This window comes from Anomaloglossus baeobatrachus, chromosome 1 (assembly GCF_048569485.1).
Source record: "Anomaloglossus baeobatrachus isolate aAnoBae1 chromosome 1, aAnoBae1.hap1, whole genome shotgun sequence".
Classification (NCBI taxonomy): Eukaryota; Metazoa; Chordata; class Amphibia; order Anura; family Aromobatidae; genus Anomaloglossus; species Anomaloglossus baeobatrachus.
The window spans coordinates 268,730,215-268,755,690 of NC_134353.1; the positions used below are offsets into that span (position 1 = coordinate 268,730,215).

Here is a 25,476-nt window from a genome sequence, read left to right on the forward strand (position 1 = left end):
ATAGCCACGTATAGGATGCCACTAGGTACACTGAGTGTTTGCTAGTATAATGGCTTGGTTAGAATGAGTTGTAGTGTGCAACGCAGGCAGACGCGCTCTGCAAATGTCTTTGCACTAGTGGGACTATAGCAAAGTCCAATAGCCACGTATAGGATGCCACTAGGTACACTGAGTGTTTGCTAGTATAATGGCTTGGTTAGAATGAGTTGTAGTGTGCAACGCAGGCAGACGCGCTCTGCAAATGTCTTTGCACTAGTGGGACTATAGCAAAGTCCAATAGCCACGTATAGGATGCCACTAGGTACACTGAGTGTTTGCTAGTATAATGGCTTGGTTAGAATGAGTTGTAGTGTGCAACGCAGGCAGACGCGCTCTGCAAATGTCTTTGCACTAGTGGGACTATAGCAAAGTCCAATAGCCACGTATAGGATGCCACTAGGTACACTGAGTGTTTGCTAGTATAATGGCTTGGTTAGAATGAGTTGTAGTGTGCAACGCAGGCAGACGCGCTCTGCAAATGTCTTTGCACTAGTGGGACTATAGCAAAGTCCAATAGCCACGTATAGGATGCCACTAGGTACACTGAGTGTTTGCTAGTATAATGGCTTGTTTAGAATGAGTTGTAGTGTGCAATGCAGGCAGACGCGCTCTGCAAATGTCTTTGCACTAGTGGGACTATAGCAAAGTCCAATAGCCACGTATAGGATGCCACTAGGTACACTGAGTGTTTGCTAGTATAATGGCTTGGTTAGAATGAGTTGTAGTGTGCAACGCAGGCAGACGCGCTCTGCAAATGTCTTTGCACTAGTGGGACTATAGCAAAGTCCAATAGCCACGTATAGGATGCCACTAGGTACACTGAGTGTTTGCTAGTATAATGGCTTGGTTAGAATGAGTTGTAGTGTGCAACGCAGGCAGACGCGCTCTGCAAATGTCTTTGCACTAGTGGGACTATAGCAAAGTCCAATAGCCACGTATAGGATGCCACTAGGTACACTGAGTGTTTGCTAGTATAATGGCTTGGTTAGAATGAGTTGTAGTGTGCAACGCAGGCAGACGCGCTCTGCAAATGTCTTTGCACTAGTGGGACTATAGCAAAGTCCAATAGCCACGTATAGGATGCCACTAGGTACACTGAGTGTTTGCTAGTATAATGGCTTGGTTAGAATGAGTTGTAGTGTGCAACGCAGGCAGACGCGCTCTGCAAATGTCTTTGCACTAGTGGGACTATAGCAAAGTCCAATAGCCACGTATAGGATGCCACTAGGTACACTGAGTGTTTGCTAGTATAATGGCTTGGTTAGAATGAGTTGTAGTGTGCAACGCAGGCAGACGCGCTCTGCAAATGTCTTTGCACTAGTGGGACTATAGCAAAGTCCAATAGCCACGTATAGGATGCCACTAGGTACACTGAGTGTTTGCTAGTATAATGGCTTGGTTAGAATGAGTTGTAGTGTGCAACGCAGGCAGACGCGCTCTGCAAATGTCTTTGCACTAGTGGGACTATAGCAAAGTCCAATAGCCACGTATAGGATGCCACTAGGTACACTGAGTGTTTGCTAGTATAATGGCTTGGTTAGAATGAGTTGTAGTGTGCAACGCAGGCAGACGCGCTCTGCAAATGTCTTTGCACTAGTGGGACTATAGCAAAGTCCAATAGCCACGTATAGGATGCCACTAGGTACACTGAGTGTTTGCTAGTATAATGGCTTGGTTAGAATGAGTTGTAGTGTGCAACGCAGGCAGACGCGCTCTGCAAATGTCTTTGCACTAGTGGGACTATAGCAAAGTCCAATAGCCACGTATAGGATGCCACTAGGTACACTGAGTGTTTGCTAGTATAATGGCTTGGTTACAATGAGTTGTAGTGTGCAACGCAGGCAGACGCGCTCTGCAAATGTCTTTGCACTAGTGGGACTATAGCAAAGTCCAATAGCCACGTATAGGATGCCACTAGGTACACTGAGTGTTTGCTAGTATAATGGCTTGGTTAGAATGAGTTGTAGTGTGCAATGCAGGCAGATGTGCTCTGCTAATGTCTTTGCACTAGTGGGACTATAGCAAAGTCCAATAGCCACGTATAGGATGCCACTAGGTACACTGAGTGTTTGCTAGTATAATGGCTTGTTTAGAATGAGTTGTAGTGTGCAATGCAGGCAGACGCGCTCTGCAAATGTCTTTGCACTAGTGGGACTATAGCAAAGTCCAATAGCCACGTATAGGATGCCACTAGGTACACTGAGTGTTTGCTAGTATAATGGCTTGGTTAGAATGAGTTGTAGTGTGCAACGCAGGCAGACGCGCTCTGCAAATGTCTTTGCACTAGTGGGACTATAGCAAAGTCCAATAGCCACGTATAGGATGCCACTAGGTACACTGAGTGTTTGCTAGTATAATGGCTTGGTTAGAATGAGTTGTAGTGTGCAACGCAGGCAGACGCGCTCTGCAAATGTCTTTGCACTAGTGGGACTATAGCAAAGTCCAATAGCCACGTATAGGATGCCACTAGGTACACTGAGTGTTTGCTAGTATAATGGCTTGGTTAGAATGAGTTGTAGTGTGCAACGCAGGCAGACGCGCTCTGCAAATGTCTTTGCACTAGTGGGACTATAGCAAAGTCCAATAGCCACGTATAGGATGCCACTAGGTACACTGAGTGTTTGCTAGTATAATGGCTTGGTTAGAATGAGTTGTAGTGTGCAACGCAGGCAGACGCGCTCTGCAAATGTCTTTGCACTAGTGGGACTATAGCAAAGTCCAATAGCCACGTATAGGATGCCACTAGGTACACTGAGTGTTTGCTAGTATAATGGCTTGGTTAGAATGAGTTGTAGTGTGCAACGCAGGCAGACGCGCTCTGCAAATGTCTTTGCACTAGTGGGACTATAGCAAAGTCCAATAGCCACGTATAGGATGCCACTAGGTACACTGAGTGTTTGCTAGTATAATGGCTTGGTTAGAATGAGTTGTAGTGTGCAACGCAGGCAGACGCGCTCTGCAAATGTCTTTGCACTAGTGGGACTATAGCAAAGTCCAATAGCCACGTATAGGATGCCACTAGGTACACTGAGTGTTTGCTAGTATAATGGCTTGGTTACAATGAGTTGTAGTGTGCAACGCAGGCAGACGCGCTCTGCAAATGTCTTTGCACTAGTGGGACTATAGCAAAGTCCAATAGCCACGTATAGGATGCCACTAGGTACACTGAGTGTTTGCTAGTATAATGGCTTGGTTAGAATGAGTTGTAGTGTGCAATGCAGGCAGATGTGCTCTGCTAATGTCTTTGCACTAGTGGGACTATAGCAAAGTCCAATAGCCACGTATAGGATGCCACTAGGTACACTGAGTGTTTGCTAGTATAATGGCTTGTTTAGAATGAGTTGTAGTGTGCAATGCAGGCAGACGCGCTCTGCAAATGTCTTTGCACTAGTGGGACTATAGCAAAGTCCAATAGCCACGTATAGGATGCCACTAGGTACACTGAGTGTTTGCTAGTATAATGGCTTGGTTAGAATGAGTTGTAGTGTGCAATGCAGGCAGATGTGCTCTGCTAATGTCTTTGCACTAGTGGGACTATAGCAAAGTCCAATAGCCACGTATAGGATGCCACTAGGTACACTGAGTGTTTGCTAGTATAATGGCTTGTTTAGAATGAGTTGTAGTGTGCAATGCAGGCAGACGCGCTCTGCAAATGTCTTTGCACTAGTGGGACTATAGCAAAGTCCAATAGCCACGTATAGGATGCCACTAGGTACACTGAGTGTTTGCTAGTATAATGGCTTGTTTAGAATGAGTTGTAGTGTGCAATGCAGGCAGACGCGCTCTGCAAATGTCTTTGCACTAGTGGGACTATAGCAAAGTCCAATAGCCACGTATAGGATGCCACTAGGTACACTGAGTGTTTGCTAGTATAATGGCTTGGTTAGAATGAGTTGTAGTGTGCAATGCAGGCAGATGTGCTCTGCTAATGTCTTTGCACTAGTGGGACTATAGCAAAGTCCAATAGCCACGTATAGGATGCCACTAGGTACACTGAGTGTTTGCTAGTATAATGGCTTGTTTAGAATGAGTTGTAGTGTGCAATGCAGGCAGACGCGCTCTGCAAATGTCTTTGCACTAGTGGGACTATAGCAAAGTCCAATAGCCACGTATAGGATGCCACTAGGTACACTGAGTGTTTGCTAGTATAATGGCTTAGTTATCAGTTGGAGTGTGCAGAGGACAAGAGGGTACAGTGGCAGGATTGTGGTGCTCTGGGTAGAGGAATGGAAGCCTGCCTTTCTATTCCCTCCTAATGGTGAAATGCAGGTAGGAAATCCCTGACCTGGGCTACACAGACGCTGTTGCTGTTTGCAGGACCTGTCACCTATGGCTCTCTGACCCTGCCGGTTGGAGCCCTTAAAAGGACTGCTATAAAGTGCTCTCCCTAAGCTGTCTAACGCTGTGTATGCAGCGCATACAGCTGTATCGGCTATAGGACTCAGGAAGACGGAGCTGCGACAGTGATGTCTGACACCAAAGACGCAGAAGGCAGATAATGGCGTCCGTGAAGAAAATGTCCGGTTTTATAATGCAGGGACATGTGACATGCAGATCCTATCACACATGCCGTTGCTTCTCTGGCTCAAAGTCCACTTAGCTGTGTGTGTGTCTGGGATTGGCTGACATGCTGGCCCGCCCCACAAGACGCGCGCACTTAGGGAAGGAAGACAAGAAAAAAAAAAAAAAAAATGGCGATCGCCATTATAGAAACAGCAGTGATCTGAAGGCGCTGTTCACGCACACTATACACTGAAATGTGATAATAGTTTGATTCACAGAGTGACTTACACTATTACAGCAGAAACCAAGCTATGATTTAGCTGTTTTTTGGCTGCTAGAACCGTTCTCGAACGTTTCTAGAACTACCGAGCTTTTGCAAAAAGCTCGAGTTCTAGTTCGATCTAGAACATGCCCCAAAATCACTCGAGCCGCGAACTGGAGAACCACGAACCACGAACCGCGCTCAACTCTATTTAGGACATAAGAATATATGGACGTCTGGTGGTATATATTAATGAGGACATCAGATACAAGGGTTCCTTGGCATATACATTAGTGAGGACATCAGAATGTATAGGCTTTTTGTAGGTATATATTAGTTAGGACATCAGAATGTATGGGCTACTTGTAAGTATACAGTATATCACTGAGGACTTCAGAATGTATGGGCTTCTGGTATTATATATTAGTGAGGACAGCAGAATATATGGGTTCCTTGTGGTATATATTAGTGAGGAAATCAGAATGTATGGGCTCCTGGTGAAACATATTAATGAGGACTTCAGAATGTATGGACTTCTGGTGGTGCTTCCTTGGTAATGAGACACCTTTTTATACAGCATCAGTTGATCTAGTTAATATTATATTTCACTAAGTGGTAGGATTGCTTTCTAATTACTGATAGATTTCAGATGGTGTTATAACTTTCCATGGCTTTTTCCACCTCTCTTTCTTTGTGTTTAATGCTTTTTCCCTGTGCCATTTCTCATTATTACACATCACTAAATTTATGGACATCTATGGTTTCATTTCTTTGCCTGTGTGGATTGAATTGTTTGTTAACATATGGTGAGATATTCATGTCAATAGCACCTTTAGAAATAGATTTACTTATACTTTTTATGTACTTATTTACTTATGTGGTGTGTACAATACTTATTGCATCCAGTGTATTTGTGTGTGTATATGTGCTTGGTGTACACATGTGTGCGTGCTACAGTGCCTACAAGTAGTATTCAACCCCCTGCAGGTTTACACATTCGGAATTAACTTGGCATTGTGACATTTGGACTGTAGATCAGCCTGGAAGTGTGAAATGCACTGCAGCAAAAAAGAATGTTATTTCTTTTTTTTTTTTTTTTTTAAATTGTGCAAAGTTTATTCAGAGGGTCATGTATTATTCAACCCCTCAAACCACAAGAATTCTGTTTGGTTCCCCTAAAGTATTAAGAAGTATTTCAGGCACAAAGAACAATGAGCTTCACATGTTTGGATTAATTATCTCTTTTTCCAGCCTTTTCTGACTAATTAGGACCCTCCCCAAACTTGTGAACAGCACTCATACTTGGTCAACATGGGAAAGACAAAGGAGCATTCCAAGGCCATCAGAGACAAGATCGTGGAGGGGAAAGGGGTACAAAACAATTTCCAAGGAGTTGGGTCTACCTGTCTCCACTGTTGGGAGCATCATCCGGAAGTGGAAGGCTTATGGAACTACTGTTAGCCTTCCACGGACAGCCTTTGAAAGTTTCCACCCGTGCCGAGGCCAGGCTTGTCCGAAGAGTCAAGGCTAACCCAAGGACAACAAGGAAGGAGCTCCAGGAAGATCTTATGGCAGTGGGGACATTGGTTTCAGTCAATACCATAAGCAACGTACTCCACCGCAATGGTCTCTGTTCCAGACGAGCCCGTAAGGTACCTTTACTTTCAAAGCGTCATGTCAAGGCTCGTCTACAGTTTGCTCATGATCACTTGGAGGACTCTGAGACAGACTGGTTCAAGGTTCTCTGGTCTATTGAGACCAAGATCGAGATCTTTGGTGCCAACCACACACGTGACGTTTGGAGACTGGATGGCACTGCATACGACCCCAAGAATACCATCCCTACAGTCAAGCATGGTGGTGGCAGCATCATGCTGTGGGACTGTTTCTCAGCCAAGGCGCCTGGCCATCTGGTCCGCATCCATGGGAAGATGGATAGCACGGCCTACCTGGAGATTTTGGTTAAGAACCTCCGCTCCTCCATCAAGGATCTTAAGATGGGTCGTCATTTCATCTTCCAACAAGACAACGACCCAAAGCACACAGCCAAGAAAACCAAGCCCTGGTTCAAGAGGGAAAAAATCAAGGTGTTGCAGTGGCCTAGTCAGTCTCCTGACCTTAACCCAATTGAAAACTTGTGGAAGGAGCTCAAGATTAAAGTCCACATGAGACACCCAAAGAACCTAGATAACTTGGAGAAGATCTGCATGGAGGAGTGGGCCAAGATAACTCCAGAGACCTGTGCCGGCCTAATCAGGTCTTATAAAAGACGATTGTTAGCTGTAATTGCAAACAAGGGTTATTCCACAAAATATTAAACGTAGGGGTTGAATAATAATTGACCCACACTTTTATGTTGAAAATTTATTAAAATTTAACTGAGCAACATAACTTGTTTGTTTGTAAGATTTATGCATCTGTTAATAAATCCTGCTCTTGTTTGAAGTTTGCAGGCTCTAACTTATTTGCATCTTATCAAACCTGCTAAATCTGCAGGGGGTTGAATACTACTTGTAGGCACTGTATGTGTTTGTAACATACAGAGTTTGTGTCACTTATCGAGTTGCATCCATTTATTGCATCCATTTATAAATCCCAAATTAGGGTTCATAGGAGTAAACATGTCGCCAACGCCTAACGAATGCTCATTTATTGGGTGAATGGATTGTTTATGGTGGAATAAAAAGCATTGTTCCCAACATCATATCGTCCTTTTTGGAAATTTTATAAGTGCTGCTGATAACATGATACTGTATGGGAACAGACTGATCTACTAGTGATTGTCCTGTGCCCATCATTCTTCCTCATCTGTGCAAAGAGGTTGGGAAACAAGTGCTGAACTACTTCAATATTGTTGATTGCGCTCATTTAACAGTCTTTACTCAACACATGCAAATGCAATTGAAATGATTGAATGTGATGGCGCTGTAGGGGGTCAGCTCCTACAAAGAAGTAAATTGCACTGTGACTTTATGGAGCTATGCTCCCCTCAATGTCTATGTACTTGGACTAGCCCTACCCCCTGGCCCTGGACTTTGTGTGTGTTGGTTTAGGCAGGGCTGTGTAAAGAGAGAGAAGAGTGGTAAAAAGGGCAGAAATAGCGGGAAGTTAAGAGAGACACCTTGCCTGATCGAGTGTGAGCTGGAGCCGAAGATGATTTGTACTTGAAGAAATCATTCATATCAGTGGTCTAGAGAAGGAGTGCGGTACCTGGCTGTGAGAGGACTTCAGAGCAGAACAGTAAGAGAAAGTACAAGGGACCTCATGGCTGTAGTTTGTTCTGAACATCTGTGGGATGGAGAGAGAGTAAAAATACTCAACTAGGTGAAATTAGTGATTCCCCAGCTCCAGGAAGAGAATGGCATCCCTCATCATAAAGGGAAGTGCGCAACTCTAAAGGCCCAGTCACACACAACGACTTACCAGCTATCCCAAAAACAATGTGACCTGATAGGGATCGCTGGTAAGTCGCTGGTAGGTCGCTGGCGAGATGTCACACAGTCAGACCTTACCAACAATGCAAGAACGATACAGGTCGCAGTAGCGACCTGTATAACAATCTCAGCAGTCACTGTGACCCTGTCACACAGTGTCAAACACAGCGATGTGTCCTGCCCAACAGGACATCGCCTTTGAAGAAAATGACCCGGACCATTCGGCAACGACTAGAGATCTCACAGCAGGGGCCTGATCGCTGGTAGGTGTCACACATAACAAGATCGCTAACTGGATCGCTACTACGTCACAGAAACCGTGACTCAGCAGCGATCTCGCTAGCGATCTCGTTACGTATGACAGTACCTTAAGTCAAAGAGACCACCTTGGTACCAAGTTGACGTTACTGGACTGGTCTATCTTGCTGCAGTACCGTGAGTGCAATACTGGTGCACTCATGTGTTAGCATGTAGCGTAGGCCTCAGTAGTCAGTGTGCAGTAGCAGCGCGGCCTGATTAGCAGAGGCCAGTGAAGTGTAAGAAAAGATTAGTCGATAACTGTCCATATTGTTTATTTTAACCCTTCATTGTGATAGCCGGAAGACTGTTAGTTGAATGCGTCCCAGTTAACCTTTTATGTGTCTGTTATCGCTGTTGCTAATATACAAACATTTTAGCATATTTTCCATCATAACTTCTCTTACCTATCAAAAAAGCCTTTATTTCTTCTGCCTGCTTGTCAATTGCATCATACTTTAGTCCTGCCTAATGGTGCTCCTAACCCACCACAACAGTGCAATATGTTAGCGTTTACGGCCATACTTTAAACTTTTCCCCAGGCCCCAATTTGTCTAAAACCAGCTTTGCATATCTAACTCTCTATTTTCTATGCATATCTATTTGTGTCATCCGGTAATTCTAAACAAATGTCTATGGTCTTGCTATTGAAATAGTGTAGGCTCGCTATGTAGGAATGCCTACACTATCAGAAAAAGTTATGGTTCTCATAATGTAGAAAGAATTTTATTTCATAAGATGTATTTACTTTGCAAAAATAATAATACATGAAAACATTACGCATGTTAGATTTGTCCACTATTATAAACAACAATAGTAAAATGGTTAAAGGGTTGACCCATATATTTGAAAAACGGCCTTGAACCAGGAAACAGGATAAAATAAATTAACGCATATTCTGGTAAATCCACCTCCATCCAGTAAAGCCACTTTGCTGATACTGTCTGTCTTTGATTTGACATGCAGTGATGCAGCATTATTATTACTATTATTATTATTATTGCGTCATTTATTTCATGGTGCTTTACAAGTGAAAAGGGTATATATAAAATCAAGTATAATAATCATGAACAATACAAGGCACAGACTGGTATAGGAGGAGAGAGGACCCTGCCCACGAGGGTTCACAGTCTACAGGGGATGGGTAAGGATACAGTAGGTGAAGAGAGAGCTGGTTGCGCAGTGGTGTACTGGTCTGAGGATTAATGTACTGTATTTTGTAGGCTTCTCAGAAGAGATGGGTCTTCAGGATCCTTTTGAAGCTTTCCATGGTAGCTTAGAGTCTGATATACTAGGGTAGAGCATTCCAGAGTATGGGGGAGGCGCGGGAGATATCTTGTATGCGATTGTGGGAAGAGGAGATAAGAGAGGAGTGGAGGAGATCTTGTGAGGATCTGAAGTTGCGCGCAGGAAGGTACCGAGAGACTAGGTCACAGATGTATGGAGGAGACATGATGGGCTCATGACCTTACGGGCCAGTAATTTGCTGCTGTAGTCAATTGCATATAGTGGATACATTAACACTATTGTACAGTTCATAAATACAGATGAGCCCACCAGAGTAGAACCACAAAAGTAGTGGGGGATATCATAAATGAGTTTAAGTTGATTTATTTCACCACATTGCCTGTTTTAACTCTGTTTAAAAAATATTGATCAATTTCTTTAACATAATATATACTAACTTCAACATTGTTTTAATTAATATTTGCCCATAATTAATATTTGCCTATAATTCTACTTGTCCCTCAAAATACAATTCAGTCGTGAATGGCCAAAATAAAATGCTTACCAATTTCATCCTGGAGTTAGTTAACACAACTTATTTATGCCAGTAAATGACAGTTCTGTCTGTAGGGTTTGGAGCTTTTACCCTATCATTTCCCAGCCACACAGATGAGAGGGAACAGCGATTACAGCTGAGCATTGGAGGTCCCAGCGGGGGGCATCCCATGATAAGCTTGTTTTCGCAGGAAACTTTTAGCAAAAAAAGATTATTCACAGCATAAAATCCTTTTTGATATACTGGATTAAACATCAAAGTGTTTATTTCATACCTGAGAGGGCAACAAATCGGAATAAGTTTAAAAAGATTGTTAGAGGCATAAAAATTTGAAATAGTCAAGAGGGTCAATGATTACAGTGACTAAAATTATTTACAATATGGGTTAAGGTGCATAGTTCTAAAATGCTCAAAGAATAAACTGTGTTAGGATATAGTCGGCAATTTAGATGTGATAACTGTCACAAGGTGGTGCTAGACACTACCACTTTGCAGTAAATGGAGAGGTAGTCAGACAGGCTGGGATGATAAATCAAGAAGGCACGACAGTACATGGGGCAGACAGAGAGGTACAAGCCCATGGTCAGGGTTCCAGGAGAGTACAAATAAGATACAGGGAGCAGGCGAGGATGAGGTCAGAAGGAAGTCCGAGGTCAGAAGCCAGGAAGTCACAACTGAAACAGGGGAGGACAGGCAGAGATGAGTAAACAGCAGTCGGGAGTTGAGAGCCCAAGATCTGAACATTAGGCACCACAGGAGTCAACAGCACAATTGTAAACAGGACGTATGAAAGGCGGCATCCTAACATGCTCCCTTAAGAAGCAGAGCAATCACCGGGAACGAGAAGCATCTGCGAGAGCACCTCCCAGTACAGCATGCAACCCAGTGCTGTTGAACAACCAGCAGAGCATTCATCCTGCAAAATGCTCTGCACCATAAGAAAATATATACCGGCTCTGCAGGAGAACATGGCAGAACAATACAGAATTTTCTGCACAACGAAATCGTGACAGTAGAGCTCAGAATAGGCATGACCACATTCACATTGGTGGGTAAGATCATTGGGTGAGGAAGGCCTTTGTGAGTAGTTTGCTTTAACTATGATTCATAGAGAATCCTGTGGTATAAAAGCTAAGATAGGCACATTGAAGTCTCGAGAACATGTTACTTTCATCTTTGTTTTGGTACACAACATACATTATTCCTAAATAAATGAAGTTTCTGTTAGTGATTGTTTTTTAAAGCTATTTTATGCAATTTTGTTAATACTTTTACTTAATTGATTATAATACAATATTGTTCTCACAATCCCTACAGCCACTTGGAAACAGCATTAAGTTATTTTCTCAGCTCATTATAAATCTTGCATATGGTTCATTCACAAGTTGAAATATCAGTTCAATATTATTAGCACACAGATGGTCAGAAAATGGTGACTAAACCATAAATAACTGGAATCTACAGATCTTCCTCTGGGTCTTGATCTTTTGGCTAGAATCATGCATATCAAATATGTGACCTTTTATAAAAGTCACCATCTTGCTACATAGTGCTGTGTCCCGCAGTCAGAAAGAAAAATGATAATTTTAGCAGCTTGAATAATTTTTATTCAATTACATATCAAATGTAGATTTACATTCAGCTAATAATATTGTGAAAATACTTGTAAAAATATTTAAAGCCAAATAATACTGGGAGCAAGAAATACACAGGAATAATCCTGTAAAAAGTTGAAGCAAAATTCAGTAAAACATTAATTATATAAAAGTAAGGGTCAGACCAGTGGCGTAGCAACTGCTTTTGCCGCCCAGGGCTGTCGTCAAATTTTCCGCCCCCCTCCGTTGGCCGTTGATAATCCAAAAACCTTAAAAAATCCGGAAAGCCATCAAAATATTTTTTTTTTCATGGAACTACAATCAAATTTGGATTTCTTTGTGCGGCGCGAACCCAGCTCACTAGCACATACAGCCAATCATAGAGAGGAAGCTGGCAGTGTAGTGGGGCTGCATTGGGCGTGGTTAACCTCGTTACTATGAATTTAATTTAAAGATGTTCAGGAATGCAGCTGCGGATGGCCCTTTTTTATAAGCTAATATGTAAATTATATTCAGCCCCAGGTCAAGCGGGGGCGGCAAATCTTAGCCTTTTATTACTTAGTTCTTTATTTCTTCTATGTTTTTCTATTTTCTATTTTTTAACCCCAAAATGCTGCACCCCTGACATGTGCCGCCCGGGGCAGACCGCCCCCCTCCGATCCCCCTTTGCTATGCCACTGGGTCAGACAAACCTTTCTGCATTGCTGATAGCCATAACCAAGTACAAATGTTGTTCTCATCATGGTAAGCATGGGACTGATAGTACTATATATACTCAGCCAGTAAGGTAAATAACAAGCAGCAATGGTAAATTAGGCTGAGTATGTAGCCTATGTCCAGTAGTCATCCATTAGAATGGATCCAGCAGAAATCTGTTCTCTAAAATGTTGAGCAGACACAACTTTTTTGTCCGCTTTGCAAAAAATTGATTTTTGCAAGATCGTTTTTTTTAACATGGGAGTCTATGGAAAATGGATCCGTTAACTGATTGCTATTTAGCCATCCATTTTTCTTTTTTTTGTAAAGAATCCATTTTTTGCTTACTGGATAAGTTTCAAGTGTAAGATAAATATTAATCAATGATCAGGAACCATTTACATAGACTACCATGTTAAAAAAAACGGATTCTGCGAAAATATTTTTTTTTTTAAAATGGACAAGAAAGTTGTCTTTGCACATCTTTTTTGCCCACGGATTGCTGTTGGATCCATTCTAACAGATGATTTCTGGACATGTGAAATTTGCCTGATTCTGGAGGGCACATGCATTTATCTCATATGTTTAATACAGCAGATATCATTTGTCTTTGTGTTTGTGATGGGAAGTACATGCTCATTACATCCGGTACTGCTTTGAATGATTATGCATGATTTGGAATATTACCTCATTTCATTCATGAATGGAAGGATATTTTTTGTTCTTTACAATTACTTTATAAACATACAAAGATCTTCAGCCACAGCACAACATCTAAGGTAATTGAAAATAACATCTTTTTCAGTTATCCATAAACATGGTCGGACTGGCCCACAGGAGGACCGGAGGATTCTGCAGTGGGCTCAGGCATTGGCACCTGTTGGTACCGGATAGTTATGACACTTGATGCATTCATCGCTCTCTGAGGTTATCTAACTCTTGGAAGAGTGGTGACATAAAAAGATATCAAAATGAAACCACGTTCTGTTACCTACCACAAGTGAACGGCATCTGCAGCAGATTAACTTGTCAGCAGTGACATGTGCACTGCTCTCTGATGTTGTCTAATGCAGAAAGGGAAGTAGTGGCATGCTGCTCACCACTCCTCCCAGGATTAGATAACATTGGAAAGTTGTGCCCGCATCACTACTGACAGAATAATCTGCTGCAGATGCCGCTTACTAGAGATAAGGAACAGAAAGCTGATCTCTCCTGATGGGTTCTTATCATCACTCTTCCCTGAATGGAATAAGCTGGGAGACTGGTGCCATATGGCAGCCAATCAGTGTTAGGTGTTGTGAATGTCAGTTATGCTTTGGCTGCTGGGAGGCTCTCTCTTGTGGCCAGGAATGGTTTGGACATAGACCAGGTGTGGGGAGCAATGGGCGTTTCCATTGCTAACTCTCTGCTTATTTAAATCCTGGTCTGATAGCAGGCTATGCCGGATGTCAGTTGTTCTTTGTTCACCAGCCTGCTTCATTCTGCTCCACACCACATCTATCCCAGATAAGTGCTTTGCTCTTTATTTATTGTTTGGTTCTTTTACTCTTATCTGAGTTTGTCTTTTGCTGTGGTTGTTTTCAGTTTATTTGCATGCAGGGATCTTCCCTCGCAGTTGCTCAGCTGGGAAACTCCCTGCAGTTATGTTTGGAGTATTGCTCCTATAAGTCCATGTGTTTGTGGCTTTTTGAATTTGTAATGATTCTTGTTTTCTGTTCATTGGTATGACAAGAGCGCCTAGTATAGGACGAAGTACAGATCGTGCGATCTGAGGGCCTTTTTGTACTATCAGGAATTTGGAATTTTGCAGGGTTTTTCTCTGGCCATCATCAGACCATTTCCTGTCCTTTCCTATTTTAGTCAGTGGGGGCCTCACCTTTTGCTAATCCTATCATCTATCTGTGTATTGTGTTTTTCCTATATCACCGCAGTCTTTGAATGTGGGGGGCTTGCTATTCTTTGTCTATTTCTGAGGAAGAGAGTTATTTATCTTTCCTTCCTTTAGGATAGCTAGTTCTCCAGCTGGGTTCGCGGTGCACAGGATGTTAGTTCACCCCTCGGCTACTTCTAGTGTTGATGGTTAGTAAGGGGATGGTGGCCAGATTAGTTTCCAATGCTCTTGTCACCTTTTACCAATGAGTTATGGTGGTCTTCCATGGTTCCGGATCATAACAGTTAGGTTTGCTTGTGCCTTCCTCTCCCCGGTTGTACAGTATAGCTCAGGTAATGAACTGTGTTGTGATTCAAAAAGTGTACACTCCCCTCCCTCATACATTGGCTTGTGCAGTGTAAGAAGCAGCTGGAGATAAACAGCTCCCTGCTACTGCACCTATTACTAATGGAGGGCCCCCCTGGCACCCTAACAGTGAGTATAAATGGGTCAAAGGTCATAGAGGTGGAGAGGGATAAGTCACAAAGAGATGAATGAGGCCACCACTCCTTCATTTCTTTTATTCTTTTATCTACCCTGACTGACTGCACTCCTCCCCATGTATCACCTCTGACTGACTGAGCCTCTTTCCTTGCATCACCCCTGACTGACTGTGACCCCTCCCCTTTATAACCCCTGACTGACTGCATCCCCTTCCCCTTTATTAACCCTGAATGACTGAGTCCCTATCCGTGTATCTCCCCTGACTGACTGTGCCCACTTCCCCTTTTACTGATGTAGGGCCACCACCACTATTTGGGCATATAGTATGCACATTAACATAATATATTTGCTGCTAAATTTCTACAAAGGAAATTCCACAGCAAATTAACTGTGACAATACCATGCAAATATTGTGCAGATATTGCTGCATTTACTTGTATGCAAATTACAGATTTTTACCACTGACCTCATCCTTGATATTGCAAAGGATCAAATTAGTGGCCAATATCTGCAGCATAAATTGAAATTTTATTCATGCCAAATCCACAGTGCTGGTCCATTCATGCTGTAGATTTTCTCAGCGTATGGAAGACGTAAAAAAAATCTCATTAACTAAGCTAGTGCTGTAAAATATTGTTTTAATGGTTAGTACACATCATGAGAAATGTATCATTGAATTTGAACAAAATTTTGGTGCCAGCTCTTACTATAACATTAAAGCATGACTCCAGCTATTTGGGTTCTTTTTTTACCACTACAGTTTTGTTTTTATCTTGACATGGTCTTATACTCATTTTCCGAAATTTTCACCTCTTTTGAGCTTCGTTCCAGTCCTGCACCACCATCTTGTGAGCGTAACTTCTCACTAACGGAAGTCAAAATTTATGTCACACGCGCATAATGCACATCTAAGAGAGCCAGAACAAGGCTGACATAGACTTGTTACCTCTGGCGTGCTCCATGAATCACTGGAGAAGCAGGTAGCTCACAAATCATTGGAGAACGAGAGCGTCGGCAATAGAATGTGAAGATGCTAGAATGTGAGTATAAGGGTAAGGTCAAGGATCTTAGATTAGAAGCATGATTCCAGTGGTAAAATAATAAAAACAACGAATGTTGAGGTGTTTACAGAAGTGTATTACTTTTTATCATACCCTGATATTAACACCTTTTACCACACAATTGATAGCCTTGTATATACTTCTATATAGATACATAGATGGCCCCAAGAAGGTTTTTCTCTGATGGGCCCAAGGCACTCCAGTCCAACGCGGGCCACAAATGTCCATTTTTTAAGTGAAAGATGCTTCAGAAAATTTAGCTTTTCTCCGGAGTTTTAAAAAAAGCCTGAAGACAAACTGAAAGTAAATTGCGCGGGACACTTGTTGGTATAAGTGCAAAGTATGTACATATTCACACTCTGGCCATTAAAGGGATCCTGTCATGTGAAAAACATGATTAACCTGAAGATATGGGATTAATCTGCAACTCTATGTTAAAAAGAAATACGCGAATACCCTGCAGAAAGTAAATAAATAGTTCATGTAATGTAAATGCGTTTGTCTTCAGTTTTTGCATTTTGTATATATAGGAGTGTGACGGGGTCCTTCTCCCATATCACACGATCCTCAGAGTGAGAGATGGCTGTACAATCCAAAGAGCATTTATTCCAAGCAAATTGAATGGTCCATAACATAATCCACAAAACAGAGGGTAAAATTAATCCAGTAACACAAATATAGTAGGTAAGCGATAAATGTCCTGGTCTCTCTCTGAGAAGTCTCAGCTTCTCCCAGAGGTTCAATCCTTCTCACTTCAAGTTCTCCAAGCAGACTGCCTGAATCTCCCATGTAAGCAGAAAGGTTACAGTAGGTGGACTCTAGGCCCACCTCCCCCTACACCCAGAGACGGAAACGCCTCAAGAGGCTATAACCTTGCACTATAGGGGATGAATACTTATAAACAATACAATGTACACAGAAGCAGTACAAATAATGGACAGGAAACCAAGCTCAAAATAGGAATCTGTACAGCAAGATACACCTTCTCCATATCCCACCATCACAACCTCTCCCTCCTTCTGAATAAGTGAGCATGCCATGAGGTGTACACAGACCTCTGGCCATCTCACTTAAGTCCATGTTGCTCAGCTGGGGATAGTTTATGGTTCTTCTTGCCGGGACAGTCCATCAGCATTCTGGTGTTGGCTTCCAAGGTTGTATTGGATGGAGAAGCTGTAGGTAGTCCCTTGTACAGCGATAGGGTTGGAAGAACAAGCTTCCCTTTCTGTCCTCCTTCACTCAAACTGTGTTTTCTGCACCCACAAATCAGCATTGTAGATCTCCCACATGATTTCCTAGAAGAATATCTGCAGGAAGGCAGCTCATCACCCCAACCACACATTGCTTGACTCCAAAGCCAAAGTCCAGATCTACAGTTGCTTTTGGGATATCCTTTTTTTGTCCTCCAGCCAATTCAATAACAATCCCTGGTCCATAATGTATCACCTCTGGCCCAAACACCCGGGCATCAGCTATTGTCAGAAATGCTCCGGAGTCACAAAATCCAATGATTCTCTGTTCAAACAGCGCAACCTCCTGTAAGTGCTTGCTTTGATGGTAAGAGGAACTCGGGGCTGTGGCTCGCACCCCATTAACCCCTAGTGGTCGACCACGAGTGTTTGAGTCATTAGGCAAGTCAACTTGAAGGGGTGAGAACTCTTCCCCCATTGTATTTGGTTGTAGAGAACAAACAGGTCGATATGGTGCAAAGTCATTCCTCAATCGACCAGCAGGGCAAGTGTTTTGCAGATGCCCAGGCTGCACACATCGATAACATCTGTGCTCTGTTGTACTCCTTCTAATGTGCATTCTGGAGAAGGCAGTAGGAGCACCTGGTGACAAAGGCTGGAGTCCATACACTCCAACAGGGGCATCTATGGTGCAGGGGTCAGTGGTACACTCCGGTGGAGGTGGTGGTAACTCTTTGTCAGGTGGGATGGAATGCACAAAATGCACCGGAGGAGATGGAGGTGCGAGGGGGTCCCTCTGAGTCCTTGCAGGACAACTGGATTGCAGGTGCCCAGGTTGTCCGCACCCATAACATCTCCTCTCTGTGATTCCCCCAGGGCATGGTCGGAACTGTTGGGGCCTAGGATTGTGAGCCGTGGTTGTCATTGGCCTTTGGCTGGTTGGAGGGGCAGATATAACTGGAGAGGGCCGGGGAGCAGGACCAGAATGTGTCTTATTGTCCGGCAGCCCTCTCCATTGCGGTTGGATAGTAAGGGCCTCATCAGCCAGAGCAGGAGCTCTATCCAAGGTGCACGGTGTGATAAATGCACTACAGATCATTTTATGCAGTGAAAAGCAGAACCACAATGCGGTGCCAGTCACTACTTATGGGTAGTACAAACGGTAGAGTAGTTAGGAAAGCCAGGGTCTGGTAACAGGAGGGCACGTATGGACACAGGGAGTGCACTGGGACGTGGTCAGGTAACAATCTGAGGTCAAAAGCCAGGCGGACATGACAGGAATAGGGAGAGGGCAGAAAAAAAGTCAAACAACAGTCCAGGGTCAAGATATCAAGATCTGAACACAGGTAGGAACTCAGGCAAACATCACAACAGCAGAACCAGAATGTACGACTGGCAAGGTTCTGGGAGAGCATGCTCACTAATTAAGCAGAGCAATTACCCAGAAGATGGATCACCTGAGCAATCAGCACCTCCCAGAACCAGCATGGAAGCCAGCACTGTCAGTCAACCTGCCAGCTCAGAAGCCCAGGAAAACACAGCAGAGCATCTCTTAATTTGCAAAATGCTCCGCACACAGGAATCAGAACTGTTAGGCTACCAGCACATGTTAAGATTTTTATCTCAGTATTTGTAAGCCAAAGCCCCGAGTGGGTAAAAAATACAGAAGTGATGCCCGTGTTTCTATTATACATTTCCTCTGATTGCACTTCTGGTTTTGGCTTATAAATACTGAGGTAAAAAATTCTCCAAATACTCAATGTGTGTACATTACCTTAACATAAACAATTACTGTATAATAACCATTAATGTTATTAAAATATTAAAATGTAGTCAATTCAAACGATGCAGATATAACAATAATAATAATAATAATAATAATAATAATAATAATAGCTAATTATATTCTTACAATGTTGAAACTCCTGTATTTGCAGTGTAGCATTCTGAAGCTGGCAATACACCATTCTATTCTAAGTCTATGCATCTATGTTTTCTATTGGACATATTTTTATTTCCTTTGTTTTTAATTTTTCTATTTGTTCACTTGTTAGGGCCAAACAAATTAAGAGAAAATGTTGAGGGTACATTCCCACAGGGAAATATCCCCAGTGACATATACTGTAAACGCAATTTGCTCAAGATCTCAACATATTTATTTCAAAGAGAGAAAGTTGTGGTGAAAATCCAAAATATAAACTGACATGGTATTGATTAAAAATCTGCACTAAAGGTCAGTTAATGAGATTTTAACACATGTGATTGGGGGTTTGGAAAAATCTCATCCACAATATTGCTTCTGTAACACTCTGCAATATTCAATTCTGAGGAGGAAAATCTGGAGCAGGTTTGCGATGTTGGAATATATCTTCACCTTCCACTTGTAAATTAATATGGGTGCTAGGTGAATAAATTGATGGTGCCTTAGTTCAAATTTACTGAATGACACTATGCTATGAAAGAATAAGGCCACATGCACATGATGAGTATTTAGAGAATTTTTATCTCAGTATTTGAAAGCAAGTATGAAAACATTTTTTTTTTTATAGAAAATAACAGAAAAAGGTGTGTGTGATATAATCTATGGAGCTACCCAGATGGAATTTTATTTTTCAACCCACAGCATTAAATATAAGAATTAAAGCCAAAGGGGACAAATTTGACCAATTCAACTGTCACGATTCCTCTGTGCAGAGCATCTTGCACACTAGGAAATGCTCTGTGGCACTTTTCTGGACAACTGAGTTGGCAATTACATGATTCTTCTGTACAGAGTATCTTGCACAATAGGAAATGTTCTGCTGTGTTTTTCTGAGCTACTGAGCTGGCAGGTTGATTGAAAGCACAGGATTCCTTTCTGGTTTTATGAGGTGCTAATTACTCAGGTGCTCCATCTTCCTGGTAATTGCACTGCTTCTTTACTGAGCATGCTCCTCCAGAACCTTGCCAGTCGTACATTTTGGTTCTGTAGTTGTTCTGATGGCTGATGTGTTTCTGCATGTGTTCTGATCTTTGTTTCTCGACCCTGGACCATTGTTTGATGCCTCTCTGCTCACTCCCTGTTCCTGTTGTGACTTCCTGGCTTTTGACCTTGGTCTGTTACCTGACCATGTCTCAGTTTTCTCCCTGAATCTGTTACGTGCCCTCCTGGAATTCTGACCCTCGGATTGTGACCTGACTATGCTTCTGTGTACTCCCTGTATCCATATGTGTCCTCTTGTTAACAGACCCCAGCTTGCATGACTACTCTTCATCTGTACTATCTATAAGTAGTCACTTTCATTACATCACGTAATAAATTGAGGCAAGGTTATTTCAGGGTTATTTCAGATAAAATGTCAATGATAAACAGAGCAAACTAATAATTTTTGTAAAGAACTGACATCAGTGATAAGACACATTTTTTGTTGACTTTGTTATTCTGACATTTTTCAAGTAAGATATATTGTAGTAAAACTTACAGGATTCAGAAGCACAGTTAAGAACAGCTCTCCTCCTTTGATGCTTTTATCCAGTTCACTTGGACCACCAGGATATTCTTTATAGAAAATTGTATGTGTGAACAAGCCACAAGTTTGCCGAGGCAGAACCTAGTCAATAAAGCCAGAAAATATTATATTACAAGAATCATCCCTATCATCTATACATTAGTGAGAAATTATCAATGGTCTGAAACATCTAATAGCATGCCGGCGATCAAAGTCTGACATACAAATGTTATAACGGCAAGCATTTTTATAACAAAATGTCTTTTAGATTTTGTTCAGAGGCAGATATTAATTCTTTGAAACACCAACATTTGAAGGTACCTCTCCTTTATTCCCTATCGGTCTTTGTTTATGTTTGAAAGCTGCAGCCAATCATTGGCCTTTGGTACCTGATGCTACATAACTCTGATTTATGAGACACGAACATTGACAACTAGAGGGACCATATTAAAGATTAGTAAATAGCACAGGCCACTCCCAATTCATATTAAGATACCACAAAGAAAGAGAAAGAAACACAAAGGAGCACTAAGGAGCCCATAAAGAATGAAAGAATGTTCCAAAACGTCCTTTACAAAAAGTAGAAAAACCTTTATTAGTCAAAGAGTTTTTATACAAGAGAAATGAAATAACTACAGAATAAACATCGATTGTAAAGTGTAGACACAGGTGAGTATAAAATTTCCAGAGAAACCACCAATTAGTGGACCCAGGAATGAAATTCAGCCCATATATAAGAATCTCTCAATCAAAGCTGTATTAACATCACATAGTCATTAAGTAGTGCAAAGAATCCCTGAAGGAATATGCTCATAAGTTCCAGTGAACAGTAATAGTGTATAACAGTATAGCCAGGAATCTAACAGACAGAGCTGGACTGATTCAAAAGGCTGATTATATATTTCCCATTGTGGGTGCACTGAGCGATGGGAACGTGCCCCAACGCGTTTCATAGTCTTCCTCGTGGGGCTATGTTTGCTATATGGTAAATATGATGTATCAGTAGGATGCCTCAGTTTGGCATGAGTTCGAAGATACCAAACATGTTAATTTTAGTTTTATCTAAGCGGTGAAAAAATTTCAGACGTTTCTCAAAAAAAAGAATTGTGCATTTGTCACCATTTTCCGAGATCAGTAGCATTCTCATTTTTCGGGATCTGGGGCACATTGATGGCTTATATTTTGTGTCTTGTATCCTGCAATTTTAATTATACCATTTTAGTGTAAATGCCTTGATTTTATCATCTGTTATTGCAGCATAATGTTGCAGTAACCAAAAAAACTTATTTTGGAATTTGGAATTTTTTTCATGCTATGTCATGTACCGATCAGATTAATTTATTTTATAATTTTATAGATCGACACAACCAATAACTTTATAGTATGTCATTGGTCATGAAGGGGTTACGCAGAATACCATGGTAGTGAGGGCAGCCTTTAACAGTATACCTACCTTTAAGGCTAGTGAGAGCTCTTTTTGTTTAAATTGAGTACTGAGAGTATACAGATGTCACATGGTTTGCTGTGCCTTGGCTTTTTACTTATTTTGTTACAATACAACCTGCACTTAAATATTTTTGCAATACGATTTGTGTGTGATGTATCAGCACTAAATAGTCTAAGTTGGAAAAATGTAGACAAACATTTAATTTATGAGATAAAATATATAAAAATTGCCATGTGCATATGTATTCACCCTCTTTGTTACAAAGCCCCTAAAAATTCTGGTGCAAGTAATTAGCTTCATAAGTCATATGCTTAGTAATAGAAAGTCCACCTGTGTGCAATCTAAGTGTCACATGGTCTGTCAGTATATAAACACCTTTTCTGAAAGGTCACAGGTCACAGATACTGCAACACCATTAGGTAAGAGGCACCACAAACCAAACAACACCATGAAGAATAAGGAGTTCTCCAAACCAGTCAGAGAAAAACCTGTCAAGAATTACAAGCCATGGTTTAGTTAAAAAAAAATATTCCAACCTCTGATAATCCCACAGAGCACCATCAAATCCATTATCATCAAAAGGAAAGAATATTGTATCACAACAAACCTGCCAAGAGAAGGCCTCCCACCAAAGCTCTCAGCCCGGGCAAGGAGGGTATTAATGAGCGAGGCAGCACAGAGACCAAAGGTAATCCTGAAGGAGCTGTAGTTTCCAAGCAGAGACTGTCCATATGACCACAAAAATCTGTACACCCCACAGAACTGATCTTTATGGAAGAGTGGCCAGAAGAAAGCCTTTATTTTCATCCAAAAATTGAAAAGCTCAGTTTGAGCTTGCCAAAAGATTTTTGGGAGACTCCCCAAATGTATGTCGGAAGGTACTGTGGCTGTGGTCAGATGAGACCAAAATTGACATTTTTGTCCCCAAAGATAACTGCTATGTTTGGTGCCAAAAAAGCACAGCTTTTCACCCTAAGAACATCATAAAACATGGCGGTGGCAGGAACATGTAGTAGGAATGTTTTTCAGCAGCAAGGATAAGAAAAATGGTCACAGTCGAGGGGAAAATGGATGGTGCAAAATGCAAGGATAATCTTGAGCAAAGCCTGTTTCAGTCTGTCAATAATTTGACACTAGACCTTAATCCAATAGAAAAGTTGTGATCAGACTTGAAGAGTGCTGTTCAACAGAGGAAACCATCTAAGGCTATGTGTGCACGTTGCGTTTTTTCCCGCGTTAACGTTGTGTTTTGAACTGCAGCGTTTCAGTGCCAAATTGCATGCATTCTGCTTCCATAGCAAAGTCTATGAGAAGTCCAAAAATTCAATGTGCACGATGCGTTTTTAAATGCAGCATTTTGGATGCCAAAAATCGCTACAGAAAAAAAAGCAGCATGGCACTTCTTTTGTGCATTGTAGCTGCATTCTCCACCCATTGAAATCAATGATGTGGGTCAAAACGCAACCAAAATGCACTTGGACTGCATTTTTGTTGTGTTCCGCATGCTTTATTGCCAAGCAAAATGCAGGTCTTTTCAGTCTCTCTCTGTCATGTCGGTCAATCTCCCTCTGTCTGTCGGTCGGTCTCTTTCTTTGTCAGTTGGTCGCTCTGTCTGTCTGTCTCTCTCTCTCTCTGTCCGTCGGTCTCTCTCTCTCTGTTTGTCCCTCTCTCTGTCCGTCGGTCGGTCTCTCCCCCTCTCTCATACTCACTGGTCCCCGATCACCAGCTCGGCACTGCATGCCTGTTACAAAGCTCCGGGGGCTTTTCCTCTTTTGAAAATGACAGACGCTCATTATTCAATCTCGTATTCCCTGCTTTCCCTGCCCACCGGTGCCTATGATTGGTTGCAGTTAGACACGCCCCCACACTGAGTGACAGCTGTCTCACTGCAACCAATCACAGCCGCCGGTGGGTGGGTCTATATCGTGTAGTAAACTAATTAAAAAAAAACGACGTGCAGTCCCCCTAATTTTGATACCAGCCAGGGTAAAGCCACACGGCTGAAGGCTGGTATTCTCAGAATGGGGAGCTCCACATTATAGGGAGCCCCCCAGCCTAATAATATCAGCCAGCAGCTGCCTGGAATTGCCGCATCCATTGCATGCAATGGTCCTGGGACTCAACTATTAAGTCCTATGTTAATCATGGCAGGTGTCGCCCCGAGATACCTTCCATGATTAACCTGTAAGTTAAAGAAAATAAACACATACACCCAAAAAAATCCTTTATTTGGAATAAAAGACAAAAAAACCACCCCACCCTCTTTCACCACTTTATTAACCCCCAAATATCCATCCAGGTCTGGCGTAATCCACACAATGTCCCATGATACTTTCAGCTATGCTACATGAAGCTGACTGGACCGTTCACAGACCAGACTCCTCTCTGTCAGCTCCACGCAGCAACTGAAGTGAGCCGCACGATCAGCGATGACATCAGTCAGGTTACCTGCGGCCACCGCTGGATCCTCCAACTGTGACAGCAAGTCGCCCGAGTGACTGAAGTGAGCTGCGCAAACAGCGATGACGTCACAGGAGAGTTGCGGTCTCGGGTGGAGGACTCCAGCTGGCCGCAGGTAACCTGAGTGACGGCAGTGCTGATCGCACTGCTCACTTCACTCATGGGATTAGCGGTCACCGGTGAGTTCTTAACGGGTGACCGCTAATCAGGACGCGACACACAGACAGAGCTGTGGTATTACAATGAAGTTGGGTGAAGTTCATTCAACTTCATTCTCATTGTGCGACTCTGTCTGCTGTCAGCGGGCATTACAGAGCTCAATTGCCGTGGGACTGCACTGCAAAATAATTCATCCAAAAGGCATCCAAAATGTATGCGTTTTCGATGCTTTTTTTTTGACAAATGCATTGTTTACAGTTTTAGAGGGTTCGTTCTTTTTCGCACTGTTATGAACGCAACGTGCACACGTACCCTTACTTGAAGGAGCTGGAGCAGTTTTGCCTAGAGGAATGATCAAAAATCCCAGTGGCAAGATGTGTAAAGTTCATAGACACTTATCCAAAGCAACTTGCATCTGTAATTGCCGCAAAAAGAGGCTCTACAAAGTACTAAATTTAGGGGGTGAATAGTTATGCACACTGAAATTTTCAGCTATTTTGTCCTATTTGTTGTTGGTTTTACAATAAAAAGAAAACCAAATATTCACAATTGTAGGCATGTCCATAACATGAATTGATGCAAACCCTCAAAAAAAGTGAAATTCCAGGATGTGAAGTAGCAAATCTAAAAAAATTCAAGGGGGTGAATACTTTCACAAGGCACTGTACATTGGGAAATCTGGACAAAA

General features: G+C 42.2%; 1 protein-coding gene across 2 annotated transcripts in view; it reads right to left on the reverse strand.

Moving 5' to 3' along the window:
• LOC142311544 (bifunctional heparan sulfate N-deacetylase/N-sulfotransferase 4-like) overlaps positions 1-25,476 on the reverse strand; it is a 682,360-nt gene that overhangs the window by 335,792 nt on the left and 321,092 nt on the right. For both annotated transcript variants that reach the window (XR_012754278.1, XM_075350062.1), the window contains exon 6: positions 20,696-20,824. Coding sequence is in view for 1 of the 2 variants with exons in the window: in XM_075350062.1 (XP_075206177.1) it covers positions 20,696-20,824 (129 nt within the window). In the remaining variant the exon portion in view is untranslated. The remainder of the gene's footprint in view (positions 1-20,695; positions 20,825-25,476) is intronic.